Genomic DNA, 25,034 nt, shown 5'->3' with positions numbered 1-25,034 from the left:
AAGCTTAAGACAGAAGAAGGCAGCACAGTACAAACATTTAAAACAAAAGAAATATATAAATGTAAGCCAGTCAGTAGGTGAAATATAATATGAAAGAAAATATTGCACATCAGTTCACAGTGATTGTGATATTGCATTATATGGATACAATATTTATACATAATATATACAATATAGACAATGTAATATTGTATGATATTAGAATACAATATAATGTAATCTTGGGAGCTATTTGTGGCAATAAAGTGCACAGTAAGTAAGAGAGTAAAAGGTCAAGGCTATTTAACAGAGTTTAGTATTCTGATGGCCTGGAGGAAGAAGCTCCTGTTAAATCTGGTCGTTCTGCAGTAACGTTTTCCAGAGGGCAGAAGTTCAAACAGCCCATGTGCCGGGTGTGGGGGATCTTTTATGATCTTAATGGATCTGCTCTAGCAACGTGAGTAGTGTAATTCTTGAACAGATGAAAGGGATGACCCAATGATTTTCTCTGCTGTCTTCACCACTCTTTGAAGTATCTTCTGTTCAGCGACAGCGCAGCTACCATACCAAACTGAGATGCTGTTGGTCAATATACTTTCTGTAGTGCCTCTGTAGAAAGTTGTGAGGACAGCAGAGGGAAGGTTTTCTCTTTACAGCCTTCAGAGAAAATGATGTCGCTGTTGTACCGTCTTGACAAGAGAAGTGGTATTTGTGGTCCATGTCAGGTAATTTGTAATGTGCACTCCCAGAAACATGGTGCTTCTCACTGACTCCACAATGTTTCCATGGATTATAAGTGGATTGTTTTGTTGACATTCAGTGCCAGGTTGTTTTTTCCACAACAGGCAATGAGTTGATTGCCTTACTCTCTGTATGAGGAGTAATCATCATTATTGATGAGGCCCACTACCGTTGTGTCGTCTGCAAATTTTATGATGTGATTCGAGTTGTAATTGGTACAAGAGTCGTGAGTCAACAAGGTGAACAGTAGGGGGCTTAGAACAGAGCCATGGGGAACCTGTGTTCATGATGGGAGTCTCAGAGGTGTTTTGCCGAGACGTACTGTCTGGGGACTGTCTGTGAGGAAGTCTAATAACCAGTTACACAGAGGGGTGCTGATGCCTAGTGGCTCCAGTTTCTTTACCAGGTGTTGTGGGATGACAGTATTGGAGGCAGAGCTGAAGTCAATAAAAAGCATCCTCACATGACTGTTCTTATTTTCCAGATAAGCCAGTGTCAGATGGAGTGCAGTTGCTATGGCATCATCAGTGGCGCGATTTGGGCAGTATGCAAACTGAAGTTGATCAAATGTAGCAGGTAGTCTGGATGTGATGGAATTTTTGATCAATCCTTCGAAGAACTTCATCATGATGGGTGTGAGTGCTAAAGGGCGATAGTCATTCAGTGATGATGTTGATGATTTCTTTGGCAGTGGAATAATTGTAGTGGCTTTGAAGCACTGAGGAACAATGGCTTGTCTTAGGGAGATGTTGTAGATGTCTGTGAGAACAACTGTAAGTTGGTCAGCACAGTCTCTGAGTACACACCCTGGTATGTTGTCGGGACCTGCAGCTTTCCATGGGTTGACCCTGTGCAGGGCTCCCTGAACATCAATACGGTCGAGACAGAGTATTTCATCGTGCATAGTGAGAGGGGCTTTTATTGCTGTTGTGTTGTTATTGTGAACACTGAAGGCGAAAAAATGTGAAAACAAACACCAATTTAAAATAAAAAACAATTTCTTTATTCTTGGTGCATTAAAGAGACAGCACCCCCAACCAACCCCCCAACAGCTCAGTGCAAATGATTTGGGATCAGACAGACGGCGTAAAAGAAAAGAAAAATCCTCTCTTATATTACCTAGCTTATTCATTAGCCAAAGGTAAAAAAAAAAACATGGCAGTTCATTTGGAGGTTATACATAGATTGCTGTAAGTTACGGTTACATCCTGATTTATTAAATTCAGGAGTGTAGAGCGTTTCTTACCAAAATAAAGACCCACCTGGGCACTCATAATCCTAAAGATATACGCCCTTCTCAGTATACACACACAAGACCAATTTAAGCAGTTTCTTATAGTCCATTACATTAGTTATAAAGAGATTACATTCTTGTAGCTTTAATATCTTCATTATATTTTGTTTGGTTAGATTAATAAATCCTTATTTATTAATCAATAAGGGACATGCTTCTTATAGTTTTAAGCAAGAATTCAGAAACTTTTAGAACTGGTTTATAATATCATAGGGTGTTCTGTTTGTATCAAGAGATCAGCATATTCTCATAAAAGAATGCAAGTTAGTCCCTTAAACTGTGCACAAGCTTAATTCTTTTTCTACCTAAATGAAGAACAAATTGATATAGAAGTAAAAATCATTGCTCTCTGCAGCATGATTAATACAAAATACAGTCCTTTATGTATGAGGTAACTACTGATAGTCATTACAGTTAATAATGTTTTTCTTCTTTCTCAATTCCCCCCTTTGCACGTGAAATGTGCACATTAAATAATCAGACTTCTGCATCATCATAGTTGGAAAAGGGGTCAGGGGATGGAAGAAAAGGTGTGTATTGGGAGTCAGGGTCAGCGCTGAGGATATAAGCCTTAGTAATGGAGGCGTTAATAAACCTTTGAAGAAGGGTTTGGATGCACGGGATAAGACAGCAACCCAAGAGCATGAAAACTGTCAGAGAAATAAGGACAGTTACGAGAATAGTTTTAATACAACCGGCCCAAGAACCGAACCAATCTTTGGAAGAGATCATTGAAAGAGTCAGGTGTTCCTGAGTTTTCTGCTAATTCGATAGATAGGGAGGTGAGGCTAACTAAAGCACGGGTGAAGGAACTGTCAGGGGCAGTGTTATTAGGAATAAAGGTACAGCAACTGTTGTTGAACACAACACACACAATCCTCACTTTTCAGTTAGGAACATTTTTAGCATTTACTTCCTGACATTAACATACACTTGAAAGGACAACCAGGAAGGTTATGTGCATCCTTAAAAATATCACAATAAAAAAAGATTATTGGGAAGGAATACAACAAGGAGATGGGGTTTAGCAGTGGCACATACATAACAAGAATCTGTTCTTAATTGTGTAACAGTAACCTTCAACCACTTATATCGCAGATTATCCTCTAAGAAAAAGGGAATAATCCCTTGACAGAGTCCCAAAACAGAAAGTCCAATAAAAATAACAACAGCTTAATGATTCAGTCCACTTTTTACAGTGAGAGATGTGCATTCAAGAAAATAGTCCTTCAACCTTCACAGCATGTGAGTTGCAGATAGCAGCACCTGGAATGGTCCCCTCCAGCGAGGTTGATGCCAATGTTTCCTTCGGGTGTCCCTGACCAGTATCCAGGTTCCAAGGGGCATCTGGAACTCTGTCGGTGGGGGACCGGTCCGCCAAGCCTGGTTAACCTATTCGTGGACTTCCTTCAGGGAGGCTCGGAGACCTGTAAGACTGAAGAGAAGATGATTGTCCACAGTATGCAGAGTGACATTTCTGATAACCATGCCAACGATCATGGGGCGTCCAGTTAAAATTTCAAATTGCGACAGTCCCAACTGCCGAAGTGTCCTTCCTCTCAACCCCATCAAGGCCAGGGGTAGAGCATCTGGCCAGGTTAAGTTTGTCTGCTCACAGATTTTTGCCAGTTTTGATTTTAGGGTGCCATTGCACCTTTCTACAATACCTCCACTTTGAGGATGTTATTTGCAGTAATGATGTACATTTATCTGGGGCCAAGAAGTCAGTTCATTTATTAGAGAACTTCACAAAGTGGGTACCGTTACCGGTCTGCAGTTTCTGTAGTATTCCCCATCTTGGAATAATTTCTTTTTACTAAAGCTTTAGCCACTGCCTTTGCATTAGAAGAAAAAGCCTCAATCCACCGGGTGAACACATCGACAATCAAAAGGCAGTATCGATATCCTTTGGACGACGTTAGTTCAATGAAGTCCATTTGAAGATGCTCAAATGGACCCACTGGTTTCAGGGTAAGAGTGGGACTTACCAGAGTTCCTTTGCCTATGTTGTACCTTTGACATAGGGCACATAGTTGGTAGAATTGTTCAACATATGTAGAGAACCCTGTGGTTTTCTAATGTGGTTCGACATCCTGAGTCATAGCGTCTTCTCCTGTGTGATCCAGGCCGTGTGCAATTTTTGCCATTCCTGGAAAAGAAGCCTTTGGGAGGAAAGGTTTGTTAGTTTGCTTATGGGTCCAGACTCCATTAGAGAGGGATCCTTCTCGGGACCACCTTATCCTTTCTCGGTCAGTGGCGGCGCTCTGTAAAGAAATAATTTTATTATCAGTGTCTTTGTCGTCCTTCTGTTGGAATAAAGAGACTGGTGTGTTATTATAGGCGGCCTGGTTAGCAAAGTGATCAGCCAGTTCATTTCCTTGGCTGACTGGGTCTTGTTTTCCAATATGGGCTTAACATTTAACTATTGCCAGTTTCGATGGTTTTGTTATAGCTTTGAGAAGGGATTCCACTAATTTCTGGTGTTGTATTGGCTTTCCAGTACTGATTTTGAATCCACTTAATTTTCATAATGCCCCATGATCATGGCAGACTCCAAAGGCATATCTGTAATCTGTGTAATCGGTCATGACCTTCCCTTTGGACAACTGGCAAGCACGGGTGAGAGCTATTAGCTCAGCAGCTTGTGCGCTTAAATTAGAAGAAATTCGATTTACTTCAAGTAAGTGGTCTCCATTGACCACTGAATAACTGGTGGAGAGTGTCCCGTTGTCTAATCGCAAGAAACAGCCATCCACACAAAGTACTTCTCCTGTTTCTAGTGGAGTTTCCTGGAGGTCCAGCCTGGGTTTAAGGACCTTTGTTATCTCATCATAGCAGTCGTGTGGTTCCCCCTCTCCGTCAGTGAGAAGGTAGCTCGATTCAAAGTGGGGCATCTTTCAACAGTGACATTTGACAGGGTACAGAGTACATTTTAATAGTGTATTGCCCTGGCAGTAGTGAGGTGTGAGGTTTTGGCCTGGACTAAGATGGAGTGAACAACGTGAGGCAGTTTTACTGTCAGGGGACTCATAAGTCACCTGGAATTGTCCTCTCCACCTGGGCTGGTGCCAGTGTTTTCACCGTGTATCTCTAATAAGAGCCCAAGTTCCAATCGATATAGAAATATACGAGTCAGGTAATGAGGTAGTTCACCACTTTTCCCTCACTTGTTCATGTACTCTATCTGTAAGGCACTACGCAGACCTGAAAGTAATGATGCGAGATGATTGTTGACCATGTGGAGATTAATTTTACATAGTGGAAAGCACATAGGGCGGCCAATAAGAATCTCCAAAGGGTGAGTCTTATTTGGCGATGAGTCCTTCCCCACAGACTAGCCAGAGCCTGAAACAACTCTTGTAATTTACTTGCAATTTCTGTGGCAAACCCCAAATGTGGGATGATTTTTTTTCTGTTTAACTAGCAGACTTGGCATCTGCGTGCCAGAATGGGAAAGCCTCCACCCAGCGTGACTAAACGTAGATGATTACTAAGCAATATTTATACCCACGAGACAGGGTTAGTTAAAAAATCTATCGGCAGACGTTGAAAGGGCCCTCCGGCATTTGGTGTTGCGGCCGGACTTACCCGCAAGCCTTTTCCTACATTAAATCTCGTCTGAGGCAGGCCAGTCCAAACGTCTTCTGGAGCTGATCCACCCGATCTGGTCGGAATCAGTCCTTTTGCTGGTCCTCTGGATGATCCCACTCAGGGAGTCGCTTGGCTGTCTTTGTCCCCGTACAGGATACCAAATCCTGTGGTGGCTGAAGTCGGAAACAACGGGAGACAAACACCAATTTAAAGTAAAAAAAAATTTCTTTATTCTTGGTCAAAGAGACTGCAGCTCCACCCAGCTCAGTGGCACTGACTGGTCAGATCAGATAGCCTGCAGGCGAACGTGGGGTCTTCCGCTATATACCTAGTTTGTGTATTAATAAAATATATATATGTATATGGCAGTTAATTTTGAGGTTATACATAAATTATAATAGCTTACAACTTCCTGAATTGGAATGTGTACATTGCTTCTTTCAGATAAAGAGGTTATCGGGGAACTCACAGTTTTAAGAAATATGCTCAAATAGTTTTAAGCAAGAATTCAGAAACAGGTCACTACTGCTTTATAATATCACAGGGTGTTCTGTTAGTATCAGCATTTTCTCATAAAATAATGTAAGTTAGTCCCTTATTCTGTGCACAAGTCTAATTTTTTTTCTACATAAATGAAGAACAAATCATATAGAAATAATAAATCATATAACTCTCTGCAGCATGATTAGTACAAAATACAGTTCTTGATATTGTGAAGAAACTACTTATAATCATTACAGTAAATAAGATTTTTTTTTTTCTTTCTCAGATGGTACAAGTTCATGGCTACTCAGATAAGGACTCATCTCCAAAGCTCTGAAACAAAAATATTCCCCTCGTTGTCAGTGGCACCTCCTGGTAGTTGGCACTGCGGATTTTATATGAGGTTTCCATTTTTTTTTTATTATTACATCGAACTTTCTCAGTTGTGCTCTGTGGTTGAAGTTATCATCACCGCACAGTTCTGTTGCTACCTCTTTCTGTTGTCTGATGTTTGTATTGTTCACCATCTTATGTCACAGCACTGGTGCAGAGATGATCAGTCCCTGTATGGCTGACGTCCTAGCAGTACAGTTTCTGACTCCTTCATGAATTCTTACGTGTTGCTGATATAGGAGGACAACTTTAACAGTCACAACAGCTAAGAGGCTTACCAGAAGTAAGCCAGTCATTTATGAATATGAAGGCCACTGCTGTCTGAAAAGAGTTAACCGCATTTAGGACAACAATGAGGTTTTTTCTTGCACCTAGACGTCGTTGAAGAAGATTCTTGCTGCTTGTGAAATATGGGTTGTATTCCAGTGTGCATTCATATGTGGCTGGGAGGTTACCTTACATCTAGGATCTATTTGCCACTTTATGTGCTTTCTCCACTATTATTATGTATTTATTAACTACATTCAACTGAAGTCCTTTACCTCATTCAGAAGATTTTTCTTCATTTTTTTTTTTTGCCCGAGGATTCAATGGAAAGATCATTTGTCATTTCTGGGACAGGCTTTACTCCAATATGACTTTGTGTGCGTCTCCAAAAATTTTTCTGGAAAGAGGACACTTTACCACATTCAGAACAGGTGTATTGCTTCTCTCCAGTGTGGATCCTTCTATGGCACCTACGTGAGTTTGGATGTGAGAATCATTTGCCACACTATGGACAGCAATAAGGTTTGTCTCCAGAGTGAATTCTCATGTGATCTTTAGGAGTTGTGCTGTCTGAGAAAATCTTTCCACAGTCAGAACAGCTTTGTTTCTTACCAGAAAGAATTATTTTATGATTGTGAAGAGAATTGTTATATGAGAATAACACTCCACATTCAGTTCAACTGTAAGGCTTCTCTCCAGTATGACATTAAGTATGCTTATACAGAGCATTGAGGTATAAGAATTGTTTGCCACATTCCAAGCAAAGGTGAGGTTTCTCTCCAGTGTGACGTCTGATGTGACTCTTTATGGTGCTTTGATGTGAGAACTGCTTATCACATTCAGGACAATACGGTTTATATCCAGTAGGAGTTCTGATGTGGCACAGAAGTGTCCTTAAATATAAGAATAGTTTCTTACATTTAGAACAGCAATGAGATTTTTCTTCAGTATGGATTTTGGCATGTGGAAAGACCTTTCTGGCTTGTGTAACATTTGCCACATTCAGAACATACTTACTGTATTTTGGTTTTAGTGGGAGTTTGTGTGTTTACTTGAAATGAGCTAATGTTTAAAACTTTTTTCCACACTGAAAACTGCAATATGGCTTCTCTCCTGTATCAATTTTTGTGTGCCATTGAAAACTACATTTGTCAGAAAATTGTTCGGCTCATTCTGGACAATAATGAGGTTTTTCTCCTCTGTGGATTCTTCTGTGCATCTGAAGATGGATTCTCCATGAGAAGGACTTACCACATTCTCAACGTTAATGAGGTTTTTGTCCAATGTGTATTATGCTGTGCCTCTGAAGATTGTCCATACGTGAGAACGATTTACCACATTCTGAACAGAAATGAGGTTTTTCTCCTGTGTGGATTTTTCTGTGGTTGTGAAGACTGCTTCTCCTTGAGAACAACATACCGCATTCTGATCAACAATGAGATTTTTCTCCTGTGTGGATTCTTCTGTGGATCTGAAGGCTGCTTCTCATTGTGAACGACTTACCACATTCTGAACAACAATGACGTTTTTCTCCTGTGTGGATTTTTATGTGTTTCTGAAGGTTGCTTCTCCATGAGAAAGACTTCCCACATTCTGGACAACAATGAGGTTTTTCTCCTGTGTGGATTATTCTGTGTTTCTGAAGATTGCTTCTATTTGAGAAGGACTTACCACATTCTGGACAGCAATGAGGTTTTTCTTCTGTGTGGAGTCTAATGTGCCTCTGAAGACTGCTTATATATGAGAACGACTTACCACATTCTGAACAGCAATGAGGCTTTTCTCCGGTGTGGATTATTCTGTGTTTCTGAAGGTCACTTCTCCTTGAGAAGGACTTACCACATTTTGAACAGCAATGAGGTTTTTCTCCTGTGTGTATTGTTTTATGCAATTGAAATTCACGTCTCCATGAGAATGATTTACCACATTTTAGACAACAATGAGGTTTTTCTCCTGTGTGGATTCTTCTGTGCCTCTGAAGTTCACTTCGACATGAGAACGATTTACCACATTCTGGACAACAATACGTTTTTTCTCCTGTGTGGATTCTTCTGTGCCTCAGAAGATTGCTTCTACTTAAGAAAGATTTACCACATTCTGAACAGCAATGAGGTTTTTCTCCTGTGTGGATTATTCTGTGTTTCTGAAGGTCGCTTCTCCTTGAGAAGGACTTACCACATTCTGAACAGCAATAAGGTTTTTCTCCTGTGTGAATTATTAAATGCAATTGAAATTCACGTCTACATGAGAATGATTTACCACATTTTGGACAACAATGAGGTTTTTCTCCTGTGTGGATTCTTCTGTGCCTCTGAAGTTCACTTCGACATGAGAACGATTTACCACATTCTGGACAACAATACGTTTTTTCTCCTGTGTGGAGTCTAATGTGCCTCTGAAGACTGCTTATATATGAGAACGACTTACCACATTCTGAACAGCAATGAGGTTTTTCTCCTGTGTGAGTTCTTTTGTGCAACTGCAATTCACTTCTCCATAAGAACGATTTACCACATTCTAGACAACAATGAGGTTTATCTTTTGTGTGGATTCTTCTGTGCTTATGAAGATTGTTTATACATGAGAACGACTTGCCACATTCTCGACAACAATGAGGGTTTTCTCCTGTGTGAATTCTTCTGTGGTTTTGAAGGTGGCTTCTCCTTGAGAATGACTTACCACATTCTGAACAGCAATGAGGTTTTTCTCCTGCTTGCATCTTCATATGTTTATTAAGATCACTTTTGTGTGTGCATTGTTTGCCACATTCCAAACAACATTTTTCTCCAATGTGAATTTGTATTTCTTTTTCCACTTGTTGTCGATTAGTTTTGATGGCTTCTGTCTGTGTTACTCCAGCAGCAGGGAGAGAACTGCACTGCAAATAGGCTGCTGTCTGGTTCTCTGATCCTTTTGCTGATTTCTTCATTACGTTCTCATTGTACTGAACAGAGGGCTGACCAAATGAAGGTGGAGAGAAGCTGTAATTCTTCTGTCCATCTGAAATAACACAAACATTTTAACTATTTTTTTTTCCTGACATGTTTATCTAAGGTGACATACAACATTTGAGACACAATTGGTTACATTTCTCTTGTTCTTCCAACTGGGGCACAGGCATGTTAAATGACTTGCTCGTGGTCACATGGTGTTAATAGCTGAATTTGAACCTGCAATTTCAGGGTTTGATGTCCAAATTCCTAACCACGACCCGCCTTTAAAAATAAATGAAACAGTACAAATAAAGTGGTGGCATACTGGTTGGAGTTTCTTCCTCACACTAAAGTGCCATTTATGGTCTGGCCACTCAATCTGTGGTATTTACATGTTCTACTGCTGTCTGTTCAACTTCTCCACCTTTCTCTCACATGTGAAAGACAGGCCTGATCTGATCAATCGATCACAAATCAAAATCAGCCAATTTTCACTTTAAATGACTTGACCAATGGTCAGCAAATTAGCTGATCTTAAACATCTAATCTTGAATGATAAAAAGCATGCAAGACAAAGTTCCAACATTACCAAAATACAGAAATACTCCTCGATGGTCTAACAGTTTTATTTTCTTCCTACAAAAGATAACAAATTTGCAGTTTGTCACTCTTGGAGGATTCTCTGCTAACACTTTCAAAGATACAAACCTTATTCAACATCTGAGAAGTCAACACAAAAGGGACTGGTGTGAAGAACGAGCTGTTCAAAAGCTGAGTTGACCAGCAAGCTTAGTCTAGCTCAGTCGCCTACTCTCACTTGGCCTCCAATAATGGCAGCACTTAGAAAACTCAGCCTTATAATACTGACAGCAAGAACACCAAAGACTTTCTGTGACAGCAATAACAGTGGAATTCGTAAGTCTGGACAACCAGCCAATTTCAGTTCTGGAAGTGTGGTGTTATGGGTCCACAGCTCGTTGAGAAAACGCCATTCATTTTAAATAAATAATCACCGCACCCGAGGCGGCTTCGTGAGGAGGGGCGATGTTGTAGCGAGCCGCGGGGCAGTTGTTGATGTGGGCGTTTCTCACCGTGTGCACAGGTGAGGAACTGCCCACATTCATGATTGCTCCCGTGGCTAATGCTACAGCTGTAATGGCCCCTCACGTTATAAAAAAAAAAAGCACAAGTCGGTTGTGGGGGAGGGAAAACGATCGGAGAGAAAAAGGGGAAAGGAAACGATCGGGTGGAAAGGAAACGATCGGAGAGAAAAAGGAAAGGAAAGAGGACGGAGGTTACTGGGAGCAAGGAAGCAGGCGGTGCAGGAGAGACAGACACGCAGAGCGTGCGTGTGTTGAGCGCGCGATCGAGCGCTCGTGGGCAGCTGCGAGGAAGCTGGGTGTTAAGCCAACACCCAGACGTTTGAGTTGATGTTGCTCCCGCTGAGTGACCAGGTAGCGGGAGTGCCTAGAGGAAAGCGACGGGCCGCAGAAGGCCGCGGAAAGGCAGCGGAAGTCGGGAGGCTTGGTGGTGGAGTCCCCAATGTGTGCGTCCTGGCTATTGGGGTAATCAAGCCTCGGGGACTGGGATGAGTGCCAGACCGAAGCCAGGGATCGGGAGGTCTCCAGTCTCGCGTGTGTTGTAGGAGGGCAGCTGCAGAGAGCGTCTTGCCTGCTGCTTGGCCCAAACGGGATAAGCAGGTGAGACGCCAATAAATGATGCACGGATTTGTTGTTGTTTTTAAGACTGCTTCCTAGAAGATTTTAACCTCTGGTTTTAAAGGATTGTTTTTTTTCCAATGGTTTTAACCTCCACGTGTTCTTTTTATGGATTATTTATTGAAACTGCACTATTTATGGAACACTGTTTATTTTGTTTTGATGGACAGTTTTTAATAAAAGCACTGTTGCACTTTCAACCATCCCCTTGCTCAGATGCTCAATTTGCCTTCACTGACTAGCTCACTCGGTTTCATTATCGACGGTTCAAGGGTTCCCAAACATCAAAGGGAGCGTGGAGTCAGAACCCACATCGTCACAGGAAGATGTCACCTTCTAGATCATTTAGATCCACAATTCCATCTGCCAGTGAGTGTTTGATGACTGATTTATTTTTATAATGAATTAATTGAGGCATTAGATATTTTGACTAAAATCCCTTTTATTAGCCTTTCAGTGAATGTTTAGGTAGATGGGAGGAAAGGGATGCAGAGTTTTACTGAATCAGCCCTCTTTTTGGATTGTTGGGTAGAATGGTACGAGCCTATTTTTTAGACCTAAATAAAATAATAATAATTACGCATAATAAGCATTAAGTGTGAATAGTCATTATACTGCTACAAATTCTGTAACAGATATTATTATCATAATGATTTTTCCCCCCAAATTAAACAATGGTACAAGGACACATATTTCACAGATATTGCAAATCTCTAACACATAAACTGCTTAGTGCCGGTGTCTCAACCACACAGACGCACTCATAGTGACAGACAGCCGAGAGATCCAAAGAAACTCCCTGCCAACAGAACTGCAGAATGCATGAAGAAATTGTCAATAAAGATAAAAACGATATTTGAGTCGGCAGCATCAGAGGTGAATCTTTATCACTGTGAACCTCATACTACAAGAGATGCTGGGCCACTGGCTTTCTGGTCGGCCAATTAAAGTCGTTGTCCTACCTGTGCCCTCCTTATACGAGTGTGAACAGTGAAGGCCTGTTCAGTACAGCAGCACACGTCGTGGAAGACAGGAGGACCAGACTGTCCTCAGAACATGCAGAGATGCTTATAATCTTAAATAAGAACCTAATTAGGTCACCAAGACTGTCTTGTTTTCTTCTCGGAGTAGAAACCTACAAATATCTAATTGAACATTTTGTTTGATTAGAAATGTGAAGTACGATTAAGGCAAGCTTTTTGTTTTGTTCAGCTTGTTTTTGTTCCATTATGTGTGCATTATGGGTAAATGTTCTTAGTGTGTGCTGTATGCTGTAGCACTTTATTATGGAATGTGAAATTTATCTATAGCTAAAAATACATATATTATTCTGAAAAGAAAAAAGGTATTATTGTTATCAGCAGTTCCTAATGTAATGGGTGGTCAATATCAGCTCTAAAGACTCCGATCCGAGCCTTCCTACCCAATAATGTGTCTGAATTTGAGTTTTCTCTTTTTAATTGTAATGTATGTGATGATATTTACATCCTCTAGAACCTAATCTGACCTAAAATCTAAACATACAAATATATCCGCTTGTGTTAGGGGGCACAGTGTTTAGCACAACTGCTTTTTTGTTCAGGTGTCCTGGGGTCAAATCCTGCCCACAGCTGTTTTGCACAGGGAATCTGAATGGCATTTCTGGTTATTCTGGTTCTTCCCCTCATCCCTAAAAACATGCAGGTGGAGTGGGGACTCCAAATTGACCCGATGTGACTGTGGAAGACTGAAGGGCCCAAGATCATCTCCAAGTGAAGATTTCACACCACTGCCAACTTGTCCAGGCCATGCTGCCCAGCAAGTTCAGGCAGAGAGCAGAACACAAGATGATGAAAGAAAACCCTGAGACCCCCTGAATGCCATCATGGCTCGTACAGGTAGCTCTTCTCACAGTTAACATGCACAAGATTACCATTAGAAAGATGAGGCACACATTAGGTGTGCACTGGCTTGAGCAAATTCACTCTGATTTAGTGCACGGGGTGAGGATTTGATTTTTATGTATTTATTTCTTTTTGTGGACATTTCTGCCTTAATTGCCACACAATTTAAGAAATATACATGTCTTTAACAAAATATGACTTTTAATCTCATTGAATGTAATGCACTGTTGGCCTAACATATGGTACTGCTTCAGTCAGAGCTTTATGATGTTCAAGTCATGCGCTCAACACTTTAGATTTTTCCTTATTCACCCAAGATTTTCTAATTTATTATTTACTAGCAAAATACCCGCGCTTCGCAGCGGAGAAGTAGTGTGTTAAAGAATTAATGGAAAAGAAAAGGAAACATTTTAAAAATAACTTAACCTGATTGTCAATGTAATTGTTTTGTGACTGTTATGAGTGTTGCAGTCATCAAGGATTTGATTATCATTATTTCTTTCAATCAGGTTCGTATTTGGAGGATGTGTTGTGTTCAAGTTACATTCCGTGTTTGTCAACCGTTGTAATGATAGCAGGTTTCATTCATCAAAGTGTTCACTACCCAAATCACTACTCGTGAATCTAAGATGTTTAACAAGCATTCCCGGTATTAAGTTGTGGATTGGCCTGTGAATATTTAGCGGCAGCATGTCTATGAACTTGTGGGTTTTTTTGCGAATATTTGGAAGCAGTGTCACGAATTTGTTTTCGTCTAGCTGCATCAGAAAATGTAGCACGACGTCTTGACACTCCTCCATTTTACGGTTTTTCTCAAAGCTTGGATTGCTGCTGTCATAATCGGTTTGAGTTTCATGGTTTACTTCAATTACGACAGTATTTGCAGGATTTGTTGTGTTGAAGTGACATTCGGCATCTGTCAAGCGTTGTAAGCACACAACCGGTTTCATCGATTAAATCACATCCAGCTTTTGAGAGTTTAAACATTCATAAACATCAAAGTGTCCACTACTCAAATCATCACGTGTTAATCTAAGATGTTTAAGAGGCATTGGCGATTCTCCAAAGGTGTAAAATATTTGGCCATTTCAGTACACTTGAAAGCGACAACCGAACAATTCAGCGGTAGCCATCAACTCACATGCAGAACCATAGGTGAAGGGCTTAAGCATTTCACTCTTCTAGTGCTCCTGTGTAGTCTAATTATCTCCTGTACCGTCATCAGTCCACACCTCGAACCTGTCCCAGTCATTCAATACATAAGACACAATGTTCCTCTGGATATCAAGAGTGAGCCTTATATGTTAGTGCAATATGTAAGACAGAGAAAGGAAAAGGCAGGCGGCAGCTCTGAGCATAGAAACCACTCGGTAAGTGACAGTTCTTTGATCAATGGTGATCACCTCGATAGACATCTCACCACCCAAATCGCTACTTGTGAATCTAAGATGTTTAACAGGCATTCCCGGTATTAATTTTGATTGGCCTGCGAACATTTAGCAGCAGCGTGTCTGTAAACTTGTGGAATTCTCTGCGACTATTTAGTGACAGCATCTCTATGAACTTGTGGATTCGCCCGCGAGTTTTTACAGTGGGATGCAAAACTTTGGGCAACCTTGTTAATAGTCATTATTTTCCTGTATAAATTGTTGGTTGTTACGATAAAAAATGTCAGTTAAATATATCATATAGGAGACACACACAGTGATATTTGAGAAGTGAAATGAAGTTTATTGGATTTACAGAAAGTGTGCAATAATTGTTCAAACAAAATCAGGCAGGTGCATAAATTTGGGCACCACAAAAAAGAAATGAAATCAATATTTAGTAGATCCACCTTTTGCAGACCATTCCTCTTTACAAAACATCTCTTGTTCATTCAGGTTTGATGGCTTCCGAGCATGGACAGCTCTCTTTAACTCACACCACAGATTTTCAATTATATTCAGGTCTGGGGACTGAGATGGCCATTCCAGAACGTTGTACTTGTCCCTCTGCATGAATGCCTTAGTGGATTTTGAGCAGTGTTTCGGGTCGTTGTCTTGTTGGAAGATCCAGCACCGGCGCAGCTTCAGCTTTGTCACCGATTCCTGGACATTGGTCTCCAGAATCTGCTGATACTGAGTGGAATCTATGCGTCCCTCAACTTTGACAAGATTCCCAGTCCCTGCACTGGCCACACAGCCCCACAGCATGAAGGAACCACCACCATATTTGACTGTAGGTAGCAGGTGTTTTTCTTGGAATGCTGTGTTCTTTTTCCTCCATGCATAACGCCCCTTGTTATTCCCACATAACTCAATTTTAGTTTCATCAGTCCACAGCACCTTATTCCAAAATGAAGCTGGCTTGTCCAAATGTGCTTGAGCAGACCTCAAGCGGCTCCGTTTGTGCTTCCTCTGCATCACTCTCGCATACAGTATCTCCTTGTGTAAAGTGCGCCGAATGGTTGAACGATGCCCAGTGACTCCATCTGCTACAAGATGATGCTGTAGGTCTTTGGTGCTGGTCTGTGGGTTGACTCTGACTGTTCTCACCATTCGTCGCTTCTGTCTGTCCAAAATCTTTCTTGGTCTGCCACGTCGAGCCTCAACTTGAACTGAGCCTGTGGTCTTCCATTTCCTCAATATGTTCCTAACTGTGGAAACAGACAGCTTCAATCTCTGGGACAGCTTTCTGTATCCTTCCCCTAAACCATGATGGTGAACAATCTTTGTCTTCAGGTCATTTGAGAGTTGTTTTGTGACCCCCATGTTGCTACTCATCAGAGAAAATTAAAGGAGGAGGGAAACTTACAACTGAGCCCCTTAAATACTCTTTCTCATTACAGGATTCACCTGTGTATGTAGGTCAGGGGTCACTGAGCTTACCAAGCCAATTTGAGGTCCAATAATTAGTTCTAAAAGTTTTGGAATCAATAAAATGACAACGGTGCCCAAATTTATGCACCTGCCTGATTTTGTTTAAACAATTATTGCAAACTTTCTGTAAATCCAATAAACTTAATTTCACTTCTCAAATATCACTGTGTGTGTCTCCTATCTATACTAATAAAAGGCAAAGCCCTCACTCACTCACTCACTGACTCATCACTAATTCTCCAACTTCCCATGTGGGTGGAAGGCTGAAATTTGGCAGGTTCATTCCTTACAGCTTCCTTACAAAAGTTGGGCAGGTTTTATATCGAAATTCTACGCGTAATGGTCATAACTGGAAGCAGTTTTTCTCCATTTACTGTAATGGAGATGAGCTTCAACGCCGTGGGGGCGGAGTTTCGTGTGACATCATCACGCCTCCCACGTAATCACGCAGCACATAGAAAATCAGGAAGACCTCAAAAAAGCGCTGAAGAAAACATGCATTATATAATTGAGAAGGCAGCGAAACAATAAGAAGCGAGCGAGTGACATATACAACCATATTCATGAGTTCTGCTACTTCGGAAACAAAGCACAATGTAAATCTACACTTTAAATTAAGTTCATAGACAGGCTGCCGCTGGCGTTTGTAATTTAGTGCCTGCCCATATAAGGCCGTCCGTCAGCGGCAATCAATAGCAAACTGCCACTAAATATTCATGGGTGAAGGACTGTGCTTATGGAGAGGAAGATGAGATGGTCAGGGTGGTGTTTGACACAAACTCAGCGAAACTGCGAGAGAAAGTTTTAAGTGCCAGGACTAAGGTAACATTAAATACAGCCATGGACATAGCACGAGATGGCACCAGCACAGCTGGGAACCTTCGATGCATGTACACGAGCGGCTCCGTGAACTGACGCAGTGCACAGATAAAAGCAACAGTTCCAAAGAGCGCTGAACAAAACCGAATTACACAATTGAAAAGGCAGCAAAAATATGAAGCGTCTGATACATACAAGCATATTCATAAATCCAACTACTGCGGAAACAAAGCACACGTTGGAAAAAGTCAATGTCCGCTAAAGGAAGACAGTGTAAAAAACCGTGCATGCAGTGTGTCAGGTCTCAGATAAAGAAGAAGACGAGCTGTTTATTGATGCAGTAAGAAACGAATCGATGAATGAAACCTGTCATCTTTACAGCGATTGACAAACACGGAATGTAACTTGAACACAACACATCCTACAAATACGAACCTGATTGAAAGAAATAATGATAATCAAATCCTTGATGACAGCAACACTCAGTAACACTCACAAAACAAATACTGTATATTGACAGTCATGTTACGTTATTTTTAAAATGTTCCCTTTTCTTTTCTAGCTTTTTAACACACTACTTCTCGCTGCGATCGCGGGTATATATATATGTATATATATATCCCGATCTACATACTCGAATAATGGATACTTTATTAGCCATCAATGATTGTTTTGGTAAAGCCATACTCAGTGTATTCATTAGATGAGCGGTAAAAAGTAAGAGAGGGAGGATGACTTATTGAGGCATGCAGGCTGTAGGCGTCAACTCTATCTGAATTGCGCGATCACATTTGAAAAAATATATCTTTTCAAGTTCTATTTAGTCCATATGTGTCAAACTCAAGGGGCGGGCCACATCCGCCCGGCGTGTAATTATATCCGCCCGCGAGATCATTTTATATACTGTATTATTGTTATTAAAGCCGGGTATATGAAGCGCTGGTAACACAATAAACTACAGATCCCATAATGCAGCGCTTCAGCTGCCTTGCAACACTTACGCGTTAATCAAGTCTAGCTTATGATGCTGCAAGTTATTGCGAAGCTAGCTCACACGATGCTGAAGAGAAAAGTTGATTCTGAAAATAGAGCCTTTAAAACCGATGGGAGGCTGAGTATATGTTTACTGAACCCGTGTGTCTCATTTGTGGAGCTAATGTGGCTGTAATTACAGAATTTAATCTAAGACGGCACTATGAGACAAAACATCAGGGTAACCTAACCTGAATGCAATGCAGAAGATACAGAAAGCAGAATAATTAAATAAGAATCTGACACTTCAGCGGACGTTTTACCCGTGCACAATCACAAAGTGATTTCAAGTGAAGCTGCTTTTATGGGAGACACAAATGCACCAGTGCACCTTGCCCCACTTTCCCTGTTGCCAAGTAATGTTAAACCAAGTCGTCACTACGGTGTTCCCAAATCGCACTTTGCTGATAAACTGAGCGCACTGAGTTTGCACGGCGCTTTGGTGACTTTGAAGAACAAAAAGTCCGTCTACATGCGGCTCGAACCTTGTGCATGTTTGGTAGCACATATCTGTGTGAGAAGCTCTTCTCAGTGATAAAGACTAACAAAACAGCACACAGGAGTCGCCTCACTGATGAGCACCTGCAATCCATCCTGAGAATCTCCACAACACAGAACCTCACACCAAACAGAAACGAACCTGTGCCAAAAAAGATGCCAGGCGTCCAGCTCTAAAATGACATATGAGCAAAGACAACTGAATGATTTGATTTGTTATTGCTGAAAGGAACACATTTTATTTATATTTCCAGGTTTTGTTATGCAGCATGTTCATATTTGAATTTGTATAATTTTGACAGGATATATTTTTATGGAGAGCAAAATCTTTTGGGATATTTAAAATCTAAGTTTATTTTTTATATAAAATTACATAAGAGTAAAGAAATTTGAATGTTTGTTCTTTTAACGTTTACTTTATTTCTAACTTGTATAATTTAGACAGGATATATTTTTATGGAGAGCAAAATATTATAAGTTGTTTAAGGTTTGAGTTGATTTATTCAGGAATAATATTCCTGTCTGTTTTTACCATTCCTACCAAAGATATTTCTGTCGACTAAATAAAAATTCCTTCTATTTAAAATTTAAATAGAACTTGAACAAATCGATAGTTCATAATATCCACGCAGACTTGCACGTAAGAGCGGGAGTCAACCGTTTTAACAAACAGCGTATTGCACTGATACGAAATAGCTGTGTGTGTATATATGTAGATATGTATGTATATGTATATATATGTTTATATATGTGTATGTATGTATGTATGTGTGTATGTATATGTATGTGTATATATGTATATGTATAGATATGTATGTATATATATATGTTTGTGTGTGTGTGTGTATATATATATATATGAAAGCAACACTCATCACTCACAACAGTGACAAAACAATTACATTGACAATCATGTTACGTTATTTTCAAAATGTTTCCTTTTCTTTTTCATTGCTTCTTTAACACACTACTTCTCCGCTGCGAAGCGCGGGTATTTACTAGTATGATATATTTAACTGACATTTTTTATCGTAACAACCAACGATTTATACAGGAAAATAATGACTATTAACAAGGTTGCCCAAACTTTTGCATCAGACTGGATCGACAGCGTGACTATTAACGTGTGGATTTTTCTGCGAGTATTTAGCGACAGCGTCACAAAGCTGTTTCCGTCTAACTTCATCAGAAAATGTGGCACAACGTCTGACACTCCTCATTTTTACTGTTTTTTCACAGCTTGGATTGCAGCTGATGGACGGCCTTACATGGGCAGGCAGTCAATTACGACCGAGCTGCAGGCTATGGCCGTATATATGTACGTAAGTAGGATTCAGTTATGACTGTTACGAGTAAAAGTTCGAAATGAAACCTGCTTAACGTTTATAAGTAAGCTGTACGGAATGAGCCTGCCAAATTTCAGCCTTCTACCTACATGGGAAGTTGGAGAATTAGTGGTGAGTAAGTAAGTGAGTCAGTCAGTCAGTGAGGGCTTTGCCTTTTATTAGTATAGATTAGGTAAACTATTGTTTGTTATTATGCACCTGAGCAGGTGGTCTTTATCCAAGTTCAATAAACCGTGTTTTCCACTCTCATTTCAATCTTCTAGAAACATCAAAGCACCAACCATTAGATATAAATATAAATATGTTATATTTAATCACATTACTCACTTATTCCAACACTCCCAGGTGACTCTTCTCCTTCTTTCCCATTTTCCTCAGTGATTTTCTCTTCAGACAGTGATAACTCTGATTTCAGCTCTGCAGAATTCTCCTGTGTAGCCAGTCGTCCCATATTAGTGGACCAGGGCTGTAAACTGGATGGAAATTCTTCACAGGCCTCTTGCTTGAAAATATCCTCAGTTTCATGCTTTTGAAGTTCAAGACCACCTGAGAAATCATTCAAATCTTCAGATTTAATGGCAACAGTCACCGCCTTGCACTCCTTCTCCTCTTTAAAAACTGAAATTCTTTCTTCGTGATCCTCCAGCGTCACACACACACCCTCTGGTGTGAGCCACTCACAGTCCTCTTCTTTAATGTCCACCATTCTTTCATCCACGCCATCTTCTTTGGCAGAGGCCATGCTCTGTGGGAAACTCTTCTCTCTCTTAAAGTGTCTGCCTTTGTCTTCTCAGATTCACTTCTCACATGGACAGCCCTGAGATGGAGGCCATTAGACACCTCAGTGTGTGGCCATGTGAAAAGGGAAACCCCTGTGAAAATAAAAGTGTAGAATTAACTTCATAAAGTCAAAAAAATAATGAGCACACTTCAGGGTCACAGTGCCCTCCATGAGGTTTGGGTCAAAGAGACATTTCTCTTGATTTCCTTCTCTGCCTCACAGTTTAAAATTACAAATCAAACAATTCAGATTTGATCAAAGTGCACTGCAGACCTTCATTAAAGGGGATTTGCATACATTTCAGTGCCACCATGTAGATATGACAACACTTTATCTACACGGCACAATCATGTTTGGACACAGCAATGGCAGGTCTATTAAAGCCGTCATATTTAGGGTTTTGTTGGCTACAGAGTGACATGAATGTCAAACAGGAGGACGGGGTCTTCACATCATTGACACCTTCACACGTTTCATGGCAGTAAGTGTTGTAAAGACAAAGAGACCATCAGAAATTGTGAGACAATTCATTCATTCGTTCTCAGATAAGAGTACATGGAGCTCCTCAGAAACTACTTAAGTGATAATGGTCAAGAATCAGAGAGATGGCAGAGAATTTTAAAATTGAAACAAAGACCACCGCTGCATACAGTCCCTGGAGTAATGGACTACCTGAGAGACACACAATCAGACACTCACGGCAATTATACAGAAAGTGAGAAAGAATACTAGATGTGACTGGTTAGTAAATTGTAAAGAATACCACGGACAATATTTATGGGCAGTGGCGGTCCTATCCTGTTTGGTGCCCTGGGCGAACACCCCCTCTGGCACCCCAACCCCACCCCCGGCGCCCCCCTTCCAGCACACCCCCAGCATTCTAATAAAGACTGAACAAAATCAGTGTAATAACACAAGCTATTGGAAATGTAATGTCTACCAGAGACAAAATCAAATTTTACATTTATACAGCACCAAAATATTTCATTACAGTGTAAAGAGTTTTCACTTTAGTGCCATCTCCAGTCATCAGTTCACCAGGTCACTAACAACTACATAAACTTTTTATCTCAGAGCTGCAGTCAGTTTATTATTTCGGGTTAACTGTCCCCGTCTACCACTCTCCACTAGATGAGTCAATTGCATTAGTAAGTTAGCACGCAAACGTATATATCCATACAAAAACACTCTTACTAACTCGAATCATTTTATTAACATGTTTAAAGTCTCATTGACGATATTTTACTGTTTTAAAGCCTGTAATGTGCACTCCAATTATGGCGAATTAACTAACCTGTGATAAAGAATAGAGAGAGCACACGCATTGAGCTGGCGTCAGCTTCATACAGGCAGATTTATTCTTCCCGTTTGCTGTACTCTGCTCTATGCTGCTCGCACAAGGAGCGCCCATCGGTCGATTTCTGCGATTTCGCACAACCCAGGAAAAATTAATTGTGACATAATGGACTTGGATTGACAATATTATGAATGAAATGTGCTTTATTTGGAAGCCCCCCCAGCCCGCCCCTTTCGACAGGTTGTGTGTGAGACTTCAGCACAGCAGCAGCAGCAAGCAGGCGTACGGAGGGCCCTCGTGCTCACTTCCCAAATATATGGGTGTGATAGAATTGAGAAAACACATTGGTGCAAATTATAAGTCTATATTATAATGTCTAGTGCTTTTGTGTTTGTTTGTTTGATTTTATTTTGTTTTATTTTGCGAGCTGGTTATTAGATGCCGCACCAGCCAGCCAGAGAATCCCCCACCACCCCACCCCTCTCCTCCCTATGAGTCAAGCAGCAGGCGCACCTCGCCAATGGAGGGTGCCCTTACTCCCCGCAAAAGGGCAATAGAAAACCGATCAGTGCCCATGCAATCCCAAAAATGTGCTGGCATGATGTCGGGGAGGCATGGGAGCGTGCAAAAAAAATTTTTTTTTTTTGCAGATGCCCAAGATGCCGCTCCCACCATAATGCCACACTGGGCATCAGCCCATGTCACCCATATCAAAAACCGCCACTGTTTATGGGTACAGCTCATATCAGCCGGTGTTTGGCCATAATCCAAACCTTCCTTGTGTTCTCGTGGACAGACCACCCGCCCTAGAAGGCACCGCTAGGAGTGTGTCAGAGGAGCACATATTCCAGCGCTGGACACTCCAAGAAGAGCATTTACTGAAGCCGAGTGTTCAGACTGAATACGGAGAGCACTCCAGAGACAGGTTAATTCAGAAAATGATAAATCTGAGACAAAGTGGATGACAAAAGAGTGGACTGTGCAGAATGGAAGGGACCTGCAGATGTCACTGGACAGGATGGAGTTGTGAAATGTATCAGACGTGGAAGTGCTCTTGGACGGGCCCACCATTCTAGACTACGTAAAGTCAACGGTAAAGGTGACAATGAACATACCACCAGCAGTGAGAGAGATGAAGAGAGAGATTTGTCTAACACTACATCAGATAATGAAGACACTGGAGATGAGAAGGAGACTCTAAATTCTTCAGTCCCAGTAGAAGATGTTGATGTTGAAGTTGATCAAACTCACAGGTTAAGATGGAGTCATTGGGTTTGTCTAAAAAAAGGGGCAAACTGTGAGATATGTGGACAGAGATCGTGGCATACAGCTAAAGAATTAGATTTGGCTGGCAAAGCAGAAGTTGGTATAATTTAGAGTTTACTGATCCTGACAGCACTGCTGACACAGAAGAGTCTGTCGATACATCAAGTGTGGATAATCTGCAAGTTGAACCAGAAACTAATGAACTGCAACTATGGGACTTGTGTGTGGAAATCACGGAGATATCAGCGGAGTCAGCAAAACAGGAAGAGATAAGCAGCTGGGAAAGAAATGGAGCATTTGAGGAGGTGGAAAACCAAAAGATGGATGGATGCCCTTTAAAACGAGACTTCAGCAGGAATCGTACCTACAGACCACCTAGTGGCACGAGGGTCTGAGGGAGAAGATAAGAGTGGGCTCAACAGGGATTCACCAACATGGGCATCAGAATCTGCTCACCAATGTCTCTGAGGCGGCACTGCCAGTTTAACTCATCCAAGATGAAGCATCTTTTCTCGGGTGATATAAGCGACATAAGGAAAATACTCCCCTGTTCTTTATTTAACACGGCCATCTCTAGTAAACAAAAGAATAAAAGTGTACAGAAATACTGAAAGTAGTTGTAAACGATAAAAGACATTAAATAAAACAACACCGTTTCAAATATCACTAGAAGTACTCGCAATGCCATGCCAGCTGTTGTTTTTACTGTATCCCTCCAGCAGCACTAGCTTGTGTAATGTTTGTATTTTTATTTCACATTTAACAAATCAAAATCTCACCGTTACAGTAAAACCGCACGAGCATCTTTCAAAAAAAATAATTTCTAATAGGACTTAGTATGAGACAAACTGCTGGCAATAAAGCCTGAACGCGCCCCGTAAAGTTACATCGTGCGACGCCACTTTAACAAAGTTTGCCGATGACGGCTTTAGAGGAAAAAGGAAAAAACACAAAGAACACGCAGGGCTCGAGAAAAATCAGAAATGAATGACGGGAGCGAGCGGCAGAACAAGCGCGTGCCCGACGGTAAGCACATTTCAGAGCATGCGCGAAATCAAAAGGAGGAGCAGCGCGGAAAAGTGCACGGGCGTGAAGAGAGCAATTCCGACTTAACGTACCTCCACATCAGATGTAGCATTACATTTCACGGGACACCGACCGGAAAATAAATAAATGTAGCACCGGATAAAAAGTGCGTGACCCCGGTCATCCACAGTAAACTCATGAAGGTGCGATTTGCGGTGCCTCCATCTCCACGTAGCGCTCAATCTCCAACATTTAAAAGTGAACCACGCGGCCTCAGGCACCTCCTCAAAGCTAAAGCCTCTCGGCATGTCTCGATCTTCCTCACTGCTGTTATTCCCACCCGTAAGCGATCGCCACGTTCGACTTTGTCTCACCTTCCGCACCTTTGCTTGATCGTATGGCCGTGAAGAGGTCGGACCGCTAGGATCTCATAAGAGCAAAGTTGTGATGGGCTCCTCGATACTGACTAGGCGAGGTTTCGAAACGCTGTTCTGAGGCTGCCTTGGTTTGAAAATCCCAGTCACCTGATTTTGAGGCACGCTAGCGTCATGACGTCATTGATATTCGCGTAGTCACCAGCCGATTTCAAGTAGTTATTGCTGCAGACCGGAGTAAAATGGGCGTGAATATCATTTTCGACTTCAGCCAATCATATATTAAATTTGCGAACGTCAGGCACTGACCAGCCAATCGAAAATGTAAACGTCGCGGTTAATCACCTTTTTATTTAACAAATCGCCAATCGGTGTTATTTGTCATTCGTGCTCTACTTTAGCCTACTGCCTTATGGATAAGTAAAAAGAAAGGTGGGAGTAATTTCTAAAGG

The 25,034-nt window shown here is 41.2% G+C and overlaps 1 protein-coding gene across 2 annotated transcripts; it reads right to left on the bottom strand.

The window, feature by feature from the left end:
* Positions 1–1,699: 1,699 nt before the first annotated feature.
* On the bottom strand, positions 1,700–24,748 carry LOC120528345 (gastrula zinc finger protein XlCGF26.1-like). Of its 2 annotated transcripts, none has more exons than XM_039752480.1 (3): positions 24,583–24,748; positions 20,166–20,710; positions 1,700–3,449 (listed from the first exon to the last, which is right to left on the bottom strand). In XM_039752480.1, exons 2-3 carry the CDS (start codon positions 20,578–20,580, stop codon positions 3,424–3,426), a joined length of 441 nt encoding a protein of 146 aa, XP_039608414.1. In that variant the 5' UTR covers positions 20,581–20,710; positions 24,583–24,748; the 3' UTR covers positions 1,700–3,423. The 2 variants fall into 2 exon arrangements, with proteins under 2 accessions (XP_039608414.1, XP_039608412.1); XM_039752478.1 differs by lacking the exon at positions 1,700–3,449 and adding an exon at positions 5,812–9,748.
* Between the last annotated feature and the right edge of the window lie 286 nt (positions 24,749–25,034).

The sequence above is a fragment of the Polypterus senegalus genome, chromosome 4, assembly GCF_016835505.1.
Source record: "Polypterus senegalus isolate Bchr_013 chromosome 4, ASM1683550v1, whole genome shotgun sequence".
Classification (NCBI taxonomy): domain Eukaryota; kingdom Metazoa; phylum Chordata; class Cladistia; order Polypteriformes; family Polypteridae; genus Polypterus; species Polypterus senegalus.
Note: the sequence above shows the minus strand (reverse complement) of the source record. Positions and strands in the feature narration are given on the sequence as shown.

What these genes read in the sequence shown, in the direction of transcription:
- LOC120528345 (XM_039752478.1), bottom strand. Translation starts at nt 20,580, where the DNA reads ATGGCCTCTGCCAAAGAAGATGGCGTGGATGAAAGAATGGTGGACATT. An exon ending in ACCTGGGAGTGTTGGAATAA is followed by an intron (nt 9,749 to 20,165) that starts GTGAGTAATGTG and finishes GTGTTATTTCAG; the next exon opens with ATGGACAGAAGAATTACAGC.